Here is a 21129-nt window from a genome sequence, read left to right on the forward strand (position 1 = left end):
CCTGGGAATCTGCTTTTGCCATTGGCAGCAACACATGAAATACTCCAGGTTTTCCCAGTCCTTTTGTCCTTCAGTTAACTTTTCATAGAAATCAGCAGCATTGTGCAAGTCAGGGGCTAATGAAGGCTTCCACTGAAATGTCACAACATCCAAACGCCTTATTTTTAGCTCAGGCACAATCGGTGTTGCATCAAGAAACGTCTGGTAGTTTTTCTTTATATAGCCTTTGGATTTTGTAAGACAGCTGGATGGTGGTGGGTGCTTGGGAAGGTTTGCGCACCAAGGTTGAGTTTCTTGGCTGCTTAGGGCGAGGTGGAACATCTCAGTGTTCGTTACCGTGTCCTGTCAGTGATGCGCTTGTTGCTCGTGGGGTGGAAAGTTGCACACTGGAGCTGTATCCTCATGCACTTTGGCTCTGTGTAGTTTCTGAGCACAGGGGATTACAAACAGCACGTGAGAAAGCTCCTCTTCCAGAAAGCTTCCCATGGATGCTGACTGTCAGGGAGCTGGGCTGCTCTGACCCGTGCTGTGCTGAGCTGTGCTCAGCAGCTCTCCTCTGCCTGTGTGTGGGCTGCTTCGGTGCTGGCAAAAATCACTGATAACTGCCATTATAAAGTGTAAGCTCAGCTGACTGCGCTGCTCTGGGCTTGTTTTCTCTCCTGCATCGAGACAGCGCTGCTGTTACTGCTGTGTTACCTGGAATTGCTGTGTAGGCATCTCTGCAGATGTACCAGAGATAGCTTTAATACACAGCAGAAATGTTCCCACAAGCAAATTCTGACTTCGTTTCCTTTGTCACTTTGAACAAGACCAGGCTGCATTTGGGCTCCAGGGACTGTCCCATGACTTGTCCCGTATTTGTGGGACCCTGGAAACCTCTTTCCTCTATAGGTGCCAGGAGTCATTCAATGAAGCAGATGCTAAGTTCTTGGTAAGCTGCTCAGGACTTGGTGCTGCTGACAGCCTGCAGTTAGCATGGCTCCTGGAACAGCATGAGAGCTCCATATGGGGTCAGGTCAAAGTCCTGCTGTGGAAGGGGCTTTTTTTTCCCCACAGATCACCCTGAAGGGCAGTTGAGCTATTTTGTCCATGCAGTTCATGGATTTTATTGCAAGAGGGTGTATCTGTTCCCCAAGCTTATGGAAATACCATCTTCTGGTCCTGTTTATTTCAACTGTGCCTAAGCTACAAGGAGCCCACTTCTTATTTCTTAAGCAACTGCTCAAACACTGCTTGTGCCCATATTTCTGCTCCTTTAACCGCATGGTGAGCAGTTAGTGCAAGATTGGACTGTTGCAAAGGAGGGGTTGAGAGCAATTCACCCTCTGATCACTCACTGCCTTGGACTGCCTTCCTTCTGATATTGGTTTGGATTCCTGCAGCTGAACCCGTATCTCCTGCCACCTCCATCGCAGCCCCTTGGTGAGCATCCCTCATCCACACACTGGGTGGTGAAGGAAGGGAGAAGCAAGACTGCTTTTATAGAAAGCAGGGATTGGGAATGCCCTGTCAGATGCCTGGGGGAGCCGGCACAGCCTGGGGACACAGGTGAGGCCAGTGCCCCGTAGGGAAGTGGGTCTCCATGGTTGTTAGGCTGAGGAAGGCTCACAGGTCAGTGCTCAGGGGAGTGCTGGGTAGCAGGAGGATGGAGACACAAGCTACTTTGGGGTGGAACAGCAGGGAGAAGCGCTTGCCTCTGGGAAAGTCCTGCTCAGGTTTCTCAGTGGTGCTGACTGATGCCGCTGGAGCCCGACGGGAAAGCTATGGCAGACTCCTGGAGTCCCTGGCAGCGCGTTTCTCCCACGTTCAGCATGAAGTGTTAGCTGGATCTTCCTAAAAGAAGGTTTATAACAGATGCTGGTATTTGCTCAGTTTGCAAACTTTGTAAGCTCACATTCATTGAAGCTGCAGGACTCAAACTCCTGGGAAAACCAGAAGAGAGACGTGACCAATATAAGAAGATACCTGGGGCTTTGTGACTGAGTGCCCTCCACTCTGGGGGCACTTTGCCTTCTTCTGTGTCTGCCCCTAGGAGCTGTGACAGGGTTTAGTGGTGGGTTTGGCAGTTCTGACGTAAAAGTTGGACGTGATGATCTTAAAGGTCTCTTCCAGCCTGGTTGATTCTGTGGTTCTATGAAAGCTGAGCACGGCTCAGAGTGTGCAGTGGTTACCAGATACAAATGGTAGAGCAGGGATGTTGTTGAAGTACCTGCTGCTGTGAGCACCTCCCGTTCCTTGGGAGCAGGGGGCCAGGACAGCGGTTCGATTAGAACAGAAGGGAAGGGTTTGGAGCGATGAAGGAAACGTTGTGGTCGCACAGAGAGATTTTGGTGGGCAGCAGCGGCGTTTTCCGCAGCCCTCGCCCGGCTTCGCCCTTACAAGAAGCTCTGTGGAGTTTCCTGATGATTTAAAGGAACCGGGCGAGCAGCGAAAGTGAAAATCGCTCGATCCCAGCGCCGGTGCCGTGCGAGCCCTGGCTGTCACTGCACGGAGCTCGCACCGCTTCGGGGGCCGATGGCGGAGCGCGGCGGGCCGGGCCGGCGGGAGGTGAGCGGTGGGGAGGGGGGACAGGGCTGGAGAAGGGAAGCCGGGAAGCCGCGGGCGGTTGCTGCGAGGAGAGATCGCGGCTCGGGCCGCCGGGGCAGCCCGGGGGATTTTCAGGCAGCTCCTGCCCGGCAGCGCCGTGCCCCGGGGGTGCGGGTTTCCCCCCGGCTCCCGGCGCTGGCAGGTCCCGGGGGCCGGGCGCTCCCGCTTCGCCATGTGACGGCCATGCGGGCGGTGCGGGGCTGCAGCTCCGCCCCGGGCCGGGGGTGCCAGGTGCCGGGCGGCTCGGGGCGGCGCGTCCTGCCCCGCGCTGCGCTCCCATCGCATCCCCTCCGCTGCCCGCTGGAGCGCAGCAGCGTCCGGGGCGCTCCGCAGGCGGCGCGATGTCGTGCGCCGTCCCGGCGGCGGGGGGCAGCCAGCAGGTACGGGCAGGGACGGGGCGCGGCGCTGGGGACGGGCGGGAGCGTGGGGCTGAGACACGCCGGGCAGCGCTTCCCTTCCCTTCCCCTCCCTTCCCTTCCCTTCCCTTCCCCACAGGCAGCCGGGGGAAACAGGCGGTGCGCTGCCCTTCGCAGGCACCGGGAGGGCTGTTGGGTGGCCAGGGGTAAGGTGCTGTGGTGATGCTGGGAGTACGTGCACCTTCTCAGAATCAGTTGCACGCCTGACTTCAGGCGTCTCCAAGTGCACCTTAAGAACTAGCGTGGGGGCTTTGGCTTGTGTCTTGCAGAGTCATGAAGAAGATGACAGGAAGGTAAGGAGGAGAGAAAAAAACCGAGTGGCTGCACAGAGGAGCCGGAAGAAGCAAACTCAGAAAGCAGATAAACTTCATGAGGTGAATGGGTGCTTGATGCTCAGCAGGCACGGCTTGGTACCGAGCACGGGACTTCACCATGAGAGGGACTTCGTCAGGAGGCGTGGGCCTGTCTTCACGCTCCCCCGGCTCCGAGCTGTGGCGTGAGGCAGGCACGCTCATGCTGCGGGTGCCTGGTGGTGCGGGACAGCACGGCTCTGCCACCCGTGACACTGCCAGGGGATGTGGTCCTGCCCTGGCCTCAGCTTCTTGTGTTGCTCGGTGCCCACACAGTGAGCAGGAGCACAGGGCTCCTCTGGGATGCACCGAACCCCTTTTGCTCTGGATTAGCGTTGAGCTTGTCACATTCACTGCAGCAAGGTGAACGCTTGCTGCCTCAGAAGGGAGAAGGTGATGGAGGAGGAGGGGACCGTGCTGCTTACTGGCGGTGCTGGCTCAAGCCAGTACTAAAACAACAGTGTGAGCCAGGAATACCCAGGCTTCTTAGGAACTTGAAAGCCTCCAAGAGTGAGAGCTCGGTTCAGTTACAGTGGTGCTTGTGTACTCTGATAAATAATAGTGGGTGGTTTTTTGGAAACACCCATCATGAAAGTAACTGTTTCTTCCAGAAACTCTTAATGTTTCCCACTATCTACAATGTGCTGTGGTTTTCTCACCTCCCCAGTGCAAACGCCGGAGGGCAGGAATCCCCTTTGTCTGCTTTGGGATGTTACCCCACACAACAGTGCTTTCGTTGTAGGCAGGGCTCTTGGGGTAAGCACTAGTGCTGCTGTGGCTGTGGCAGAGGCCGTTGTTCAGCCCCGGAGGTTCAGCACAGGCTTTTCTCAGCGGGAAGGATCTGCCAGCACTCAGCGGAGGCCAAGAGGGGCAGCGCGGGGAGTTTTGGGTTTGGTTTTTCCCTGATCTCCTCTGAGTCACCGCCTGAGAAAGCCAGGTGCTGGTACTTCTGGAAAGGGGCAACCCCGGCTTTTGTGGAATCCTGTCTGAGCCCCGCGCCCATCCTGCAGCCGCTCTGATGTTCCTCCTGAACTTGAGGATCTTCTTTGTGCCGCTTCATTCTTGGGCACGCTGGTGTCCCCAGGTGCAGGCAGATCTGGTTGGATGGGCATTCGTTCTTAGCAAGAACCATCTGATAGTCTCTGCAGTGGGGTAGAGCAATGGGAGAGTAACACTTACTCCAAAACGCAACCCCATGCAGCAAGAAGAGGAGAGCAGAGTCAGGGATGGACAATGGGCTGGAGTTCGGTTACCGTAATGTGTTTGTTGTACTCTGCCTGTTGTACTCAGTGGGTGGGAGGTGGAAGGTGGTGGAAGGGCACGAAGGGGATCCAGACTCTGGCAGCAAAGGGCAGCAGAGGCAGTGCCAGGCAGCCCTGAGGAGCACTGCATGTCCCTGCTGCCTGATAAACAGGCCTTGGAAGGGAGGTGAGGTTGAGTGGGTGAGTGCTGAGCCCTGGGCTGGCTCTCATGTAGCTCTCTCCTGTTTGGGACGCAAAGGCTTGGCACCAGGGACACTTGAGACATGCAGCTCCCGAAAGCTGTGGCACGCGTGTGTTGCATCCATCGCAGATGGGGGCTGCAGAGCTCAACACTCCTGCAGTTCAGAGCTGCTTATTCCCTGCTAGAGAAGCCCTTAGCTCTGCTTTTTAGGTCAGGGGTATCCAAGGCAGTGCTCAGGCCTTCCGGTGACAAAGTGGGGCTGGAGCAAGCTGGCATGGCACCCTCCTCCTCCTGCTCCTGATTCCCAGCATCTGAGCAGGTGGCACTGGGCAGGCTGTGGTAGGTGTGCCCTGGGTAAAAGGCCTTTCCCCACGCTGTCCCCTTTCCTCACCAGCAATGCCAGGAGCCAGGTTTTCCCAGCACCTACCTGCAATCAGTGCTTTCATTCCCTTTGCTCTGACTGTGCATCAGTGCCCTGCAGGCATTGGTGCCCTTCCCAGCAGGCACAGCCCAGGGCTGGCACCAGCCACCATGGGGACACAGCCACTGGTGCCTGACGGGGACCCCCAAGGGCCAGCAGCATCTCCTGGTCTTCAGGGAGCACAGCATGGCCAGGGCATGGGTTGTAAAGCACTTTCAGTGTTCCAGCACCCACGCTGTGTCTGTCTTTCCTTGGCATTTTGTGTGTTGTAGCAAGAAACCACAACAGTTTTTCTACAGTTACATGAATATACTCGAGGTGGGAAGCACTGGAAGGGATGTTTTGACTCTGAGCAGGCTTTCTGTTTTTCTCTCCTTTCAGGAATATGAGTCTCTTGAGCAAGAAAATACCTCTCTGAAAAGAGAAATCGGCAAGCTAACAGATGAAATGAAACACTTGAGTGAAGTGTTGAAGGACCATGAGAAGATCTGTCCACTATTGCACTGCACCATGAACTTTGTGACCATACCAAGGCCCGATGCACTCACCAGCTGCCTGCCGAGATGAAAGCCTTTAAATGGGATGTGTGAAAGTGCCACTAATGGGAGATTTGAAGAACTGCCTACTTATGGCACAGGTCTTCCATCGAAGGGGCTGGGGGCTGGGCTCTACCAAACATCTCTTTTCCATGTTGAAATGTTATAGCCTTCTGAATCTCAGGAAAACACCAGTGTGGATAAAAGACAATTTGAACTGTGACGTCTTATTTGGTAGGATCTTTGAGCCATGGTTTTGCATCCAGACGTGTCAGAGTGGTAAAGTCCACCATTGCACAGTGGAATGGAGACAGGGAAAAGTGCTCCCCCTGGGCTGGCATGCCTTTCTCCCACATGTTCACTGCCAGTAACCCTTTATCACTTGTCACCCATGTGTATCATGTTCTGGCTGCTGTTTTTTCTTTCCTCTGAACGGTTTTGGTTAATAAAAGCGATGTCCTATCTTTGTGATGTTCTCCACCTTCTTCGCTACTTGGTGGCCTTATGACATCTCTACTTTTTCTGTACTGTTCAAATCCAAAGTCTAATACTGATCTTCCTGTCAGCTGTTTGATTATTTGCTTCTTCATTGGCTCCTCTTTGGAAGTGTTGTAGCAAATGAGTTTTCCCAATCTTTACTTCTTTGGTACCCCCACCCATCCATCCTGCCAATGTTAGTTCTTGGAGTGTTTTATATCCCCAAAACCTTTCATCCTGCACATTGCTTCTGGAAAGTGATGTCTATGGATAGAACAAATGGAATTAGCAAAGTATTTTGTTCTGTGTCCACACTGAAGATGTTTGATACCTTCTTGCAAGAAAAACATTTTCTGTATTAGAATTATACAGCATTGGTGAGAAATATACAGAGCAATGTGTTTGCTTTCCCTGAAGATTCTTAGTAGTGCCAGGCTCTAGAAGTGGGAAGGCTATAGCCAGGGTTCCAGCAAAGAGTGGTTCTCTCACAGTAGTTCCCAGTCAAAGAGCACCTTTATATAATAGGAAGCTCTCACCTCAGCATTTGGATCCTTTTCAGTTCAACCCATGGGAGTCATTTCTCCCTTCACCAGGATCGTAGCATTTATCAGCAGAATGAATATGATCTGCAATTGCTGAAAGATCTTTGTTTCTTCTTTAGCTTCTCAAGTAGAATGGAACTGGGGAAACCCCGTGGTCAACTTTGCCTTCTAAAGGGGATAACATCCTTGATACCCATGTGCGTGTCACCCGTAAGAAAGGATCTTCAGCACCGTCATGCGCTCACCTCTGGGCCCTGGATGCTGCTGTGTAATTTGGGTACAGTAGAGGTGTCATGCAGAAGGAGGGGTATAGGGGAAATGAACAACATTCACTCTGGGAGGAATTTGCTATAGCTTAGGATGGAGTGAGGATGTCTCACATCTCTTAACTGGGTACGTGCAACTGAGCTGAGGCTGGGAGTGGAAAACAGCTAGTGGAGGTTGGGGCTGGTGCAAAAGCACGGTCTGTCCTATGGAGCCCTGCAGCCCCTTGAAAATGGGAGGAAAGATTAACCACCTTGTCCAAGACATCCCATCCCAGCAGAATCCTTCTAAAGATACTTGCTTCTAGAAGCAGAGATCTAGTTTGCTGCGTAAAATCCTCCCCCTCACACATTTATTCTTCTAAACGTCTATCCAGAAACTGGTTCCAGCTTCTCATTTGGTAACCCAAGTTCTACAGTACACTCCATCAGTGAGCACTCTGCTTGTTCTGCAATGCAAGCTTTAGTCCCCTGCTTCTGCATTAGAGTTTCTCGGTTTATTAACTGCACAATGTTTATGCAGAGCGTACAGGGGAAAATGGCTGAACCCACAGCAAGCCTGTGGGCTGGCAATGGCAACCTAGCCCAAGGTTACGCTGCTTGGAAGGGCTGAGAGCCCCGCAGGGGCCTTCACTGCCTCCAGTTCCTTTATACAGCTCCAGCCTGTGCATCATGTCCCTTAGTGACAGTGGGCTCTGAACTCCCCGGGGCCTGAGCTGCTGCTTCCTCCTTCATCCATTGCATCACTTCTTTTCCCAGCACTATTTCCAAAGGGCCTTATGCATCATTCTTCTGTTTAATAGATTAACTGTGCTGCCTCTTTCAAACAGAACACGGTGTGACTAATGTTCTGAGACAAGTTTCAAAACTGAAAGTATGCTCTGGAGCCTGGGATAATTGGTACAGAAATAGGGAACCAGAAAGGAGAACAGAAAGGAAAAGGTCCATTTGCTAAGGAAGCAACAGGAAGCTCTTTTTCAGATCCAAAGCTCTATTTTTGCAGCAGGGTATTACGCCATCACAAGAAGTGTTTCATACCTATGTATGCCTAAAACACTGCTTGGTGTATTTCTAGCTTCAGAAAGCTTCCAGTTAGCTCAGCTTGTTCCCTGTGAATGTATTACATTGAGACACAGGTGTACCAGGAAGAGCTTCTCTATGTTGAGATGGTGGTGCAAGGAGCACTGTGAATTGCAGTCTTATTTGTGGATGTGTAACATAGATGAGGGTTGCCAAGAAAGCTGGGTTTTGCCTGTTAGGTTGACAATGAAGGTTACAGTTTGTCTAGGTTTGCTTTGTGTGGATTTCCCTTTCGTATTGCCTGTGACTCTAATGAAGAAGCAAAATGCTCAGTGCAAACTTACCCACACATAAAAGCACCCACTGCAGGAGCAGATGGGGTCCAATCCAGCTACTTGTCTATTCCCTGCTTTCAGTTGTTGTTGCATCAGGTTTAAATGGATTGTATTTTGAGAAGATAACTTTAGCCTCCAAAGGTATAATAGAAATGAACAGCAAGGCAAAGTCAGGCGTCCCAAAACTGCTACTGTGAGTCTAAGACAGATCAACTATTACATCTCAAGGGAGCCAATTAGAAAGTCTTGCTCCTTCCTACTGATGTTTTACATTCATGAGCACGAATAAAGATAAACATATAAACATGAAAATGAACATTTATCTTATCTATATCCAGAATCTCGCTAAAAATGCACCCCTCAAAAGACACATTTAAACCAGCCTCACCGACAGTTCGTGTTCTTTTCCCCGGCACCTTTTACAGTTGTCTGCTGCTCCATCTGCAATGCCTGCTGGTCCCATCTGCAATACCTGCTGACCCCATCTGCAATGCCTGCTGGTCCCATCTGCAATACCTGCTGACCCCATCTGCAATGCCTGCTGGTCCCATCTGCAATGCCTGCTGACCCCATCTGCAATGCCTGCTGACCCCATCTGCAATGCCTGCTGACCCCATCTGCAATGCCTGCTGACCCCACCTACATTCGGTATTTGCAGTAGCCTTTGCATTCTCTCACCATCTAGTTCAAATGCCACTTTTTGTCCTCCTTTTCCCATTTCCTTCTGTTCCTGTGTAGCTTGGTGACAACATTGCCCAATGTTATCAGTGTTAGAGGAGCAAGGCTCGCCTGTGGGAGCATACAGAAGTTGAGCTTCACCAGTACACCCTTTATATGGTTAAAGGCTTGTGTGTGTGGCTAGTTTTGTCAGTTGAACACTAAGGAAGGTGTCTGTGCACCTTTTAAGATGTACTTCAAAGTGACAAAACCTTTCCTCTAGCCTCTGAACCCCGTGCTGTTTCCTGTCCGTAGATGAACGCTTTGCTGCATGGCATTTGGGGTTTCCATCTGTGAATCAGTCTAGAATTTCTGCCTCGATGAAAGTGATAGAAATAAGAACCATTCAAAAAACTCCCTTTTCTCTTCTTCCCATCAGTGCAGCGATACAATTCCTGTCACAGGAAGGAAGCACATCTGATAAGCGGGAGAAGTGGTGGGTTTATTTACTGTTACAAAGGCTGCTGTTATTCTCTTGGTAGGAAGGTAGGAGTTTTCTGTTCATAAACCCTGTGTTCCTGTCAAGTGGTCACTGGAGAAGCACTGCATGCACACACAGCATGTGGTGTGTGGGGGCAGGCATCCATAAGGGAGTGCAAGAATCTGGATTAATTATTTGCAGGAATGTGGGTTTTACGTTGCTTTCACTGGAAGCAGAAACAGCCTCAGAGGATACGTGGCACGGTGCTTACTCACTTGGGTAATGTTTAACTCAAGAGCAGCTACAAGCTGACTTGAAGTGGGTCATTCTCAAGAAAGAAACCATAGCAACAATCATGCCTGCATGCTCCTTTTCTGGTACTCATTATGGTTTTTTGCCAGGTAGCTCCTATGGAAAGAAACCCATAAGAATAGAGTAGGATTTGGGGTTGGTTTTGTTTTTTGCCACTGTACAAGTAGCACCAAAAGTATTCTGGAAATAGCTGGCATAGCTTTTGCAAATGATCAGTTCCCTTCCTGTTGCTCGTTTGGTCTGCTGGAGGGAACTGTGTGCTGGGCTGCATCAAAAGCAGCGTGAGCAGCAGGTCAAAGGAGGTGATCCTGCCCCTCTGCTCTGCTCTGGTGAGACCCCACTTGCAGCACTGGGTGCAGTGCTGGTGCCCTCAGCATAAGAAGGACACAGAGCTGTTGGAGCAAGTCCAGAGGAGGCCACGAGGATGCTCAGGGGCTGCAGCACCTCCCGTATGGAGACAGGCTGAGAACATTGGGGCTGTTCAGCCTGGAGAAGAGAAGCTGCGTGGAGACCTCAGAGCAGCTTCCAGTGTCTGAAGGGGGCTACAAGGATGCTGGAGAGGGACTCTTCATCAGGGACTGCAGCGATAGGACAAGGGGTGATGGCTTCAAACTGAAACAGGAGAAATTCAGGTTAGATCTAAGGCAGAAGTTCTTCCCTGCGAGGGTGCTGAGGCGCTGGCACAGGGTGCTCAGAGAAGCTGTGGCTGCCCCATCCCTGGCAGCGTTCAAGGCCAGGCTGGACAGAGGGTCTTGGAGCAAGCTGCCCTAGTGGAAGGTGTCCCTGCCCGTGGGGAGGGGCTTGGAACTGGATGAGCTTAAGGTCCTTTCCAATCCAAACCAGCCTGGGATGCTACGATCATTTCAGTTTTCTTTAGAAGTGGATAAGCTAAACCACAAGGGGCTGTTCTGGTACAGAATGAAAACATTCATCGAAGGAGTTAACCCCAGATGACTACTGCACTTCAGTTTCACAGCTTATCTCATCCTGAAGCAGCTTCTTCATGTTGCCAAACAGAACGTGACATCTCTAATAGGTGTGCTTCTTTTAAATCTACTGGAAGAGGGTTTATTGTATGCATTTAGTAACCTATAGACTGCCAGTATAGCTTGCTGCCCTCAGCCGGGTCCTGTCCAACTAAGTCTGCCACAGACCATTCCCCTTAGAACTCAGTTCTGGATAGAGGTCTCCAGTTATGTGGAAGAACTTTCTCCTTTAACTGACTCCTAATGCACTTGTCCTGTTTTCATTATGCTAAATTATTAAAATGTCAAGGCTCTTGAGAGTCTAAGCAAGGTTCGTGAGTAACCTCTCTCTTGGGGTCAGCAAACGTTTGCCTTCCCATTGTAAAGTCTGGGAATACCAATTTGTTACCCGTCTTGGGTAAAATAATTCAGAATAAGGAATAAGCAACAAGTCTCTGCTTAAATCTTTGGTGTAAAACTGTATGAGACACAAGTACTTCAGCTGGAGATGATGTGAAATAGTCCAAGAACTGGAAAATAACCCGATAACAAACTGAAGGAAAATGGCAATAGTTTGTTTTACAGAGGTAGAGATCAGGCTAAAGAATGGCTTGTAAGTGGAGGTTCTCAAGGGCTGATCACAGACCGCTCTTGGTCAGTACCTTTGGCAAGGACTTTGGGTACAAAGGAACCATCAATACAGAAGCAGATTAAAATATCATGCAAAAGAAACTGCATGACCTTGCACAAAGTAGAAACGCCATGGTGATTCAGCATAGAATCATAGAATAGCCCAGGGTGCAGGGGATGAAAGATCACCTGGACCAACCTTTTGTGGGAAAGGGATGTGATCATCTAGCAGTCCGTCATGATGCAAAGTATTCAGTCACAAACTTGACTCGTCAACTGGAAATGACAATAGAATGAACAAGCAAAGGCATATTAGTAACTGATGCTGAGGCACCAATGGAGTGGGGCAAGAAGGAAGTGACATAGGAGCTCAGATGTGTAGTAATGGGGTTGTTTCTTTATTTGTGTACTTGTGTTCTTAAAGAGAGAAACAGCAATGTAATTATGCAAGGGCCTGGCAAAACCTCATCTGGAATTCTGTACACAATTCTGCTCAACCATGATAAAGAAACATGAGCCCTAACTAGTCCAGGGATGCAGAAGGGCTACCAGGAACATTAAGGGAATGAGGAATATAGTTTTTGAGACTTCATTTTAGACAACTAAAGTCTGAGAAGTGGTAGGGTCACAGCCTATGTAATTACAGCAGAGTGAAACCTGTGTAAGGGAAAAAGTAGGTAAGATGTAACGTTAGTAGAAGGAAAAATAGATATGATTTGGTCATGTTTTTGAGCTATGCATGCAAAGGAGTTTCTATGTGTCAGAAGAAAGATGCTCAGGAATAGCTTTCCAAAAGAAGTGGTGTGAGCAGTTTTGTAGGCAGGCATGTGTGCATGCAACTCGCTTAGTTTTAGGATGAGCTTGATTATTTGATGGGACGCCAACTGAGTACACTGCTGATCCAAGTCATTTCCTCCTCTCCCTTGTCCTTATTCTCTTTAGGGCAGGACTGCAATTTGAAAGGAAGAAGGTCTTCAAACAACCAAACCAAACCATATAAACCAACCCCCTGAGATCCCTGACTCTCACATCATTATTGATGAGAGAGCTAACACAGACACAAGGCTTTATCAGAGGCAGGCTCCCTTAACAAACTGAGATCTTTGACAACATCCAGCTAAAGAGAAGAGCAGAGAAGAAAGGGATTATTTATTTTGTCTCTAATTGCCTTCCACTGAACTGAGGCACGTTCCCAGAAAGAGAAAACTGTTCACAGAGAAACAGAAACCAAACCTAACAGGAATTTGGGGGATTTCCCAAACTCTGTAGCTGTTTAAAAGCTGAGTTACTCCAGCTTTGCATATGTGCCTTTTGCAGAGGATTGCAGGCCATTTTTGTTTCTCTTACAAACAGCTCATTGATTAAACATCTAAACAGGATGTCTTTAAGAGCAGAGAGCTTTAAAACAGGATTTGATACTAAGCAAGAGATCTGCTAGTTCCCTTTTAGCTGGTTGAGTTTCATCTTTGCTTATCAGAGCTGTTTTAGGGTACAGTAATTTCCAAGCGCACTATTGGGTTGCGAGGTAAAGAATCTCTAGAGATGAATGTAAATATCTTTTTTTTCTCCTTTACTGTAAATGACAATAGTGCCCAGGCCAGAAATTTCCCTTGTAAATTATGGTCATCCCATGCGTTTGCTAATTTCCAGTATGGACTCAGGACCTATTCAGTCGGTGCACTGAGAGGTTACGCACCCTTGCTCATGCCTTGCTAGGGGTAGGTCGGTCAGCTCTGTTTAAGGACTTGATGAATGGCTGAGAGCCATGAAATTCGATAGAGACTTTTTGATCATACAGGTGAGGGAATTAACGGCAACAGCTTAGGTATTGCTTATATAACAGCAGAAGTTGCTTTTCATGAGCCATTCTGAAGTGATAAGCACATGTGAGCACAGCTGTATTTTTACCATCGTGTTGAGAAGCTGTGATCGAAAGATTTTCCAAACATTGCCAGCTTTTTATAGCAATTTGATCCATACTTTTCAAAATTCAAAATATTCTACTTAATCCTTCCGAAGACCAATCCCTACAGCTTCCACTGACTGGTTTCTCATCATTATTTGTTTGTGCTAGTTTCTTTGCATTTCCAACCACAAATTCCAGAAACAACATACAACTGTATGTAATTACTTTGAACTCGAGTTACGTTATTTATAATGGTTGGGGAAAATGAGATTATTTTACTTTTTAAATACCACCTATGTACTTTCAAAACACAACATGGCTGATGTGTTTTCAATTTCGCTTTCATGGCATTATGCGACATCAGGTATCATACGCAGAATCTCTCCCTTTTTTGCTCAGAAACATTCCTATTTCCATAATAATAACGTTAATAATAAAATAAATGAAAACCCTAGGTAATTGTTTTAAATTACTCTATGCCTTTTCAAATTGTGTTTCATCAACAAACACTCTTCGTTTAGGTCTATCGTGCTTTGCAAGGTACATCGCTCTTGGTCATTTATCAGGTTAAAGGTATCTTTTTCCAGCACCATCTGCCCATTTTACCTACTAAGAATATTGAGTTCTTCAAGGCAGAAGACTTGTGGCACTGAGCAGCCAGTTCAGGGGAACACTCAAGTACTTTCCTGGTCTTTCCATCCACTTGAATGTACCTTCTCTGCTATTAATCATGCTTTGTTAGGCAGCAGTGATGGCTGTGGCAACATCATGTGGCTCGAAATGGTCGGTTCCGTGTTTCATGGGTTGAGGCTTCCTAATAATTCAGTGATGCTTTCCAAAGCCACTTATCTTTTTATCAGCCATATGCCTTGCCCTGTGACAGCTGATTCCCTGTGCACCTTGAGTTTTTCTTATAGCCCCTTCAGAACAGAGAGTGTCTGTTCACGCTTGGCTCAGATTTTGATATTTCAGCTGCCATACTTCAGTGTAATTTGTTTTCACCTCACTGAAACCGTTCTTAACTACAACAGAATTATGTCAGTGTTACGCACACGTATAGTGCATATTTCCTCAGTTTAACTTCTTTTACACGGAGCCCCTTCACCACTGAGTTCAGCAAGACTGCCATCAGCCACATGGCACCCAAAACGCAGACCACGGAGCACAGCCTCTCGTGTGCGGTGATTACTGTGTGTTAACAGAGCGTGTCCAGTCCTGCAGCACGTTCAAGAAACTCCGTGTGTCCCCAGGGTGGTCTGGATGGGCAGAATCCACTGCTCTGATAAAGGGACATAGCCTGAACGGTTGTGCCTTAATGCAAGACATGGGAAACCTCATTTTCTGCTCCAGGGTTCCTTTTTGCTGCTCAGCGCTAGATTCCTGCTTTAGATCTGTTCTCCCTAACACGGTCTTATAGGACGCTGTGTTCACCAGCACAATATTGAATGGTCCCCAGGCACTGTTTTAACTCGCTTGTCATGTTTTCTACCCTATACCTCACTTTGTAATTACTGCCTCCCATTACCAATAATTCGTGCCCTCCAGAGGGCCCCATTTAAGACTGAGTAATAAAATACTGGGAAATTACTATTCGCTTGATGACAGAGCATTTAATGCAACTCTTACCAAGGTTCTCCAGTGCTAGGAAATAGGCAGAATACAGTGGCTGGCTGCTTTCTGATGTTATTCAGTTAGCAACCAAGAGTGAGTTCTCTGAGGTTATTCTCTGGGGTTAAATGGAGCAGATTTATATCTTATCTTCAGTCCTCTCAGGTAATTGTACGAGGTGAGTTTAATACGCATGTGTTTGCCATGAAAGGAGATCTTAGACTGCAGACCAAGACTTGCATTACTGTTTCAGCATTGTAAAGCGTTAGTAAATTCATATATTCTCATTTAGCCATGTGCTGATGCTGCCCACAAGGGCTTCATGCGCATGGATCCATAGTCAGGTTCTGAAGTTGCATGTTGCAGTCTGTATTTCCATTAAATCTGATGGGAAACTGTAAGCAGCTGCATATGTTGCCAAACACTTGGTGAGTTGCCTTGGTGATTTCAAACTGAGAGCCAACAACTGAATACAATAAAACATCTCACCTGGTTCTCTCCCTATCCCCCACCTTTATGCCATTTGGGGAATGCAAAGGGCTTTTAAAAGGGGTGTGGAGGACATCCAATTTACAAGTGATTTCTGTACAGGTTTCATGTGGGTGCATTCCAGCTGGGTAAGAGCATTGATAAACTGGCCCTGGTAAATGTAGCAGCCACAGGTTTTGCTGCTGCTCTGCTCCTCTGCCATTGGTTGCCAGAACTGATAGAAAGGGGCCATACCTCTGCTTAACCTGCTTCAGTTCTCACCCAGGTATCTTGGCTCCTTTGAAAGGCCCCTGATGCTTTAAGGTAAGACACTGCAGGACACTTGTTTGTGTTTTAGTACTGGAGGAGTCAAAGAGTGGGGAGTTTTGGTTTTAAATCTGTGATAAGTGCTGGAGTGAAACCTGCTCCTTCCCATTCCCAAGTCACTGGATTTGTCATCAGGGGCTGCCTCTCTACTGGGGCTTCAACCGAGGTGTTCAGTTCCTGCTCAGAGTGGGGAGAGATGAAAGGAAAGGACGAAGGCTTCAAGCATCCAGAGGAAAAAGTGAGCTTTGGCTGTCTCTGAAGTCCTCCTAGGCCAGGATTTCATGCTATATTAGCATTGCTTGAGTATGTTTTCAAGGTGTATGGATGTAACGTGTGAAAATGCTTTGGTTGAGAGAGTAGATGCGCATACAGCTTTCTGTGTGGCAATACCATCTAAAGCAGGTTTATTCCATGCTCACCCCTTCCCTTTTTCCGTGTTGCTCCCATGCTCCATGTGGTGCCAGCACAATGCTTATGGGCAGCATATTAAACCCAGTGAGTAATTGGCCAGAAAAGCAATCTTATATGAAAGAAAGAGCCTTTTCTGAGTGTCACTGCCTGATCAAGGTCGTGCTTGCTACTGGACACTGTGTCATGAGCCCCTTCACCCTCAGTTGGCATCCGACGTTTGTATCCATAAACAGGACAGATTATCTGCCATTTGATAGCTGCAGATATAGCTCAGATGGCTTGTTAGCATGTTTTAACACGCTGAAAGCTTCGACATTAATAGGCAATTGCAGTGCCTCATTTCCTGAATTGGCTGCTTTCATGTAGATAGAGGAGACAAGCTGGTTACTTAGAACTATGTTCTGAATGGTCATAACTTCTCTGGAATTTCATTGATTCAGATGCAGTAAAGATTCCTCTCCTCCTCCACTCTCCTTTGGGAATAAACACGGCAGAGAAATCACGGCAGAGAATTCATGGCTGATTTTGGAGTGTTTCTGTGATTAGAATGATGACTTCTTTTTTTATATGGACTTAGTATTTCTAGTAGTATCTTCTTGGGTATTTAGTAATCCTTTGGGTGTCATTCCTGTCTTTATTTTAAAGAAATTCATGCCTTCAACAGCAGGCATTAAGTGATAAATCATTTTCACCTCTATCTTGATCCTTGCTACAGCACTACTGGTTTACTGTGCAGTGATGTACTCTTTATCGTTGTTTTTGGTGTTGCCAAACCTTAAAGTAGCCTTTGCAGTAGTGTAAGCACAATATGTTAAGTGCATTTGCATCCCATGAATCGCGTAGGACAGGCAGTCCATCCATCAGTTCTCCCTGTAGACAGGTTTGTCATCACTGGTGAAATGGAATGTGGTTTTTTGGAACAGAGTGTTTCCTGTAGCTTCCCCATACAGTTTTTATTACCGTAGGAATTGCATAATGTACGCTAGTGGCCAAAACGTGATGTACAGAACAGTGGTTCCCAAGCAATGAGGCAGGATTCGAGGTTTGTGTCTGTGATGTGCAGGGATAGGCACCGCAGCCACTGAATGAAGAAGCAGTGAATGAAGTGTTGGCTACTACTGACTGGACAAGTAGCGTCAAGAGTAAAATACTGACAGCTTTACCATAAGGCTATTTAAAAGAGAATTCCCACCTTCTTGCCAGAAGTCACCAGTTCTATAGCAGTGACTGTAAGCAGAGCAGATTATTTCTCTCTGCTGATGATCAAACTATTCCTTGAGCTGCCTCCCTGTCTAAACTGGCTCCAGAGAACTTACGTGATTAGTTGTACACTCTGCAGAGTTGCTTCCTTTTAAACCACTGCTCACGTTTGCTCTCTGAGCACATGTATAAACCCAAGCGCATCGACACAAAGCAGTGTGCAATAGGTGAAATGACTCTGTATAGGAAGCCACGCAGGTGAACTGACAGGGTGGGATAGTTAGCCCTGCTGAGCAGTAGAGCTGGTTGTTCAGGGCTACACTGGAGCAGTGTTGGCAGGGAAACTGTGCGATGGCACAGAGTTTTCAGCTACAAGACTTCAAGATTGATGTGCCGCAATCCGCTTGTGCCATAGAAGTCAGTGTTTGCTAAGACAGGCATCCGTTTTGGGGATCAGAGTTGGTGCTTCTGTGAGTGCTCTGAGGATGCACATCGAAGGTGTTGGCTCAGGGCTCTTTGATAGGTGTCTGTAACTCTGGTCTGCTGCTTTCATTCAGTGTTTGCATATGGCAGTGCATGGTTGTGATTTGTAATGCTGGGTATCACACAAAAGGCTTTGGTATTTTACTCAGGCAGTGGAAGAGGCTCAGTGGGCATAGGCATTTCTCTGCTGGTCATTGCTGTCATCTTTATGTTCTGCTCTCGTAAAGGCAGCTCCCTGGGCTATACCTGAAAGCTGTCAGAAAATCCTAATGACCATATTGCTTGGACCAGGAGAGATGGGTTCAAACTGAAAGAGGGCAAGTTCAGGTTAGATCTGAGGCAGAAGCTCTTCCCTGTGAGGGTGCTGAGGCGCTGGCACAGGGTGCCCAGAGAAGCTGTGGCTGCCCCATCCCTGGCAGTGCTCAAGGCCAGGTTGGACACAGGGGCTTGGAGCAACCTGCTCCAGGGGAAGGTGTCCCTGCCCGTGGGGAGGGGCTTGGAACTGGATGAGCTTTAGGTCCCCTTCCAACCCAAACCGCTCTGTGCCTGTGTTCTGCTAGCCAGGACTCACGGTCCCTAAGCCGCGGGCAGGCGGTCTCCCTGCGGACACACTCGCAAGGTCAGGACTCCCATTGACGGGATCCGAGCGAGGGGAAATCCCTGCGCGCGTCTCCGCCGTGCCTGGAAGTTACGCGCAGCTCGCGTGGGCTCCACGCGCCGACACCCGCCCTCCCGCAGAGCCTCATCCCGGCTGGATCCGGCGCGGCGCGGGCGGGGGGACCGACACCTCCGGTCGCTCCCCGCCCCGGCGCCGTCGGAGGGGCCCGCTCGGAGCCACAGCGCGCCCTAGCGGCCCCGCCGGGCAGCGGAAAGTGAAAGCGCTCCGGTTGGAGCGCGGGGTTTCGGGGCGCCCCGGCAGCGAGGGCTCGGCGCAGCCGCGGCTGGGGGTGCTGTGCTGCGGGGCCTGGGCAGGGTAGCGCGGTTCTTGTCCACAGGTGAAGGTTATGAAGCGCTTCCCGGCTGCGAATGTGACCTCTGGGAATGTGCCGAGCTTTAATTATCTGCTGCGAGCAGCCAAACCCAGCGCTGTTAGGAGAGAATAAGCGTCATTCCAGGAGGAATTCCAGCAGCCTCGGTGGGACTAGGCTGAGTATCTGCTCAGTGTTGGCTTAGCATTAAAGACCCAAATTCCGTGCATGCAGTGCTGTCTCAAATTAACTAGAATACTCGAATCGGATCAAGATGATGGAAGATACCCATAGCTTAATGCAAGAAATACATCAAGGTCTCGTACAAGCCATGCACTGTACCTGTGTCTTCCTTTGCACACGTACTTGTCATTTACTGACACAGTGCTGGGCTAATCTAAGAAGTAAAACGTGTAATGTTCCAAAGAACTGGGCTTGCTGTTTGGAGGATGGGAGAGGAAACTGAAAGGCTGGTTACGCTCTGATACTGAGTGTCAACGTGCTGTTCTCGGTCGCGTAGAGTGCATTTGAAAGCTTGTTTCACTTCTTGGTGTTGCCTGCTCTCCAGCTATCAGCTCTCTGGCTACTGCCTTTGAGCTGCTCACAGGAGCTGATGGGGGACTGTTGATTGAGAAACACATCCTGGAAATACCACATTTCATAGAAGGAGTCGGTGTATAGAAACCCTGTGTTTGGGTTCTGTCTTATTTCTCACTATCCTTACTAGAAATGAAATGCCCCACAGCTGTGTGATTCAGCATTGCGCTACTCATAGCATGCTTGCAACTCGGGCTGGAGCAGTGGAAGTGCTATGTGTACATGTGAATTCAAAGGTCTCCATATGAGGTAGGCATTGCTGGGTTTGAGCAATCAAGTTATGCACCAGAACCAAGCTTCTCATTAGAAGACTGGTGAAGGATTAGATTGCAAGCATTGCCTTTTGCTTTTTGTTGTTCATTGCAATCAGCCATCGGTTTAACTTGTGCTGAGGTCTGTGTTACAAGGGGCAGAATCCTTCAGCGTTCCTGCTGCCTGTGAAAAGAACAAATTCCAGATTCCTCTGGTTTTCCATAGTCCCTAATATTCCCTTTAATTATCTTTTCCTGTAAATGGGGACTGTTTTCCGTAAAGAAGTCAAAATTGATGCAAGAAGCTGTCTTTTTCTGATCTGTGATTCATCAGAATGAGGCTGTTTCAGGGAAGTTCTCTCTCAGAAGCATCTTCTGGGAATGTCAATTCCTGAGTGGACCCTAAAACTTTTTCTCTAATTTTATGGGTTTTTTCCCCTTATTTTGCCTCTGTTCCTCTCTGAAAAGCAGGTGAATGCATCCTCCTCTACCTTAAATAGTCCCACAGGACCTTAGGCACAAGTGAACACTGTGAGACACCCCCCCCCCCGCAGCCCTGAACCAGCTCCGGGGCAACAGCACAAGAGGGACGTGGAGCTGCTGGAGCGAGCCCAGAGGAGGCCACGGAGATGCTGCGAGGGCTGGAGCAGCTCTGCTCTGGAGCCAGGCTGAGAGAGCTGGGCTGGGTCAGCCTGGAGAAGAGAAGGCTCCTGAAGGGGAGGCCTTAGAGCAGCTCCAGTGCCTGAAGGGGCTGCAGGAAACCTGGAGAGGGGCTTGGGACAAGGACCTGTAGGGACAGGCCAAGGGGAATGGCTTTAACCTGCCCGAGGGGAGACCGAGATGAGCTCTTAGGCAGAAGCTCTTCCCTGTGAGGGTGCTGAGGCACTGGCACAGGGTGCCCAGAGAAGCTGTGGCTGCCCCATCCCTGGCAGTGTTCAAGGCCAGGTTGGACAGAGAGGCTTGGAGCAAGCTGCTCCAGAGGAAGGTGTCTGTGACTGTGGCAGGGGTTGGAGCTGGATGAGCTTTAAGAGCCTTTCCAACACAAACTAGTCAATGAATTGACTGTTCAGCCCATGGCTTTGGCTCTCCAGCTGCCTGTGTAGCCATCTAAGAACTTACGGGAGGGAGAATGTTTCCGATATACATTAGCAAGAAAATTGCACCTACCTTAGGAGATGAACTAAACCACAGGCTCTCCAGCTCAGAGTCCACACTGGGAAGGATTTATGTGAAAGGCTGAAGGGCATAACGTTGCCTTGGTTTGTTTCATAGCAGAATGATGAAAGATGAGGTAATAGGAAGGTTTTGGTCCATTCCAAGGCTTGAGAAGATGCCCTCGAGCTCGGTGTGCTGCTTGCTCCTTGTGAAGCCTTGTGTTAATGCGGTTTGTTTGCCCATGTCTGGTGGGAACAGTTATGTGGAGTCTGGAGTTCACTGAAAATTAAAGCTGGCATTGTAAAACAATAGGAATGGGGT

The 21129-nt window shown here is 48.9% G+C and overlaps 1 protein-coding gene across 2 annotated transcripts; it reads left to right on the forward strand.

The window, feature by feature from the left end:
• Window positions 1-2130: 2130 nt before the first annotated feature.
• On the forward strand, window positions 2131-6219 carry BATF3 (basic leucine zipper ATF-like transcription factor 3). Of its 2 annotated transcripts, none has more exons than XM_062637093.1 (3): window positions 2131-2547; window positions 3272-3376; window positions 5598-6219. In XM_062637093.1, the coding sequence occupies exons 1-3, from the start codon at window positions 2515-2517 to the stop codon at window positions 5781-5783; spliced, it is 324 nt and encodes a 107-aa protein (XP_062493077.1). In that variant the 5' UTR covers window positions 2131-2514; the 3' UTR covers window positions 5784-6219. The 2 variants fall into 2 exon arrangements, with proteins under 2 accessions (XP_062493077.1, XP_062493076.1); XM_062637092.1 differs by lacking the exon at window positions 2131-2547 and adding an exon at window positions 2785-2966.
• Window positions 6220-21129: the final 14910 nt, after the last annotated feature.

The sequence above is a fragment of the Pezoporus occidentalis genome, unplaced genomic scaffold, assembly GCF_034315485.1.
Source record: "Pezoporus occidentalis ecotype Australia unplaced genomic scaffold, CSIRO_AGI_Poc_V1 ctg50, whole genome shotgun sequence".
In the NCBI taxonomy this organism is placed as follows: domain Eukaryota; kingdom Metazoa; phylum Chordata; class Aves; order Psittaciformes; family Psittacidae; genus Pezoporus; species Pezoporus occidentalis.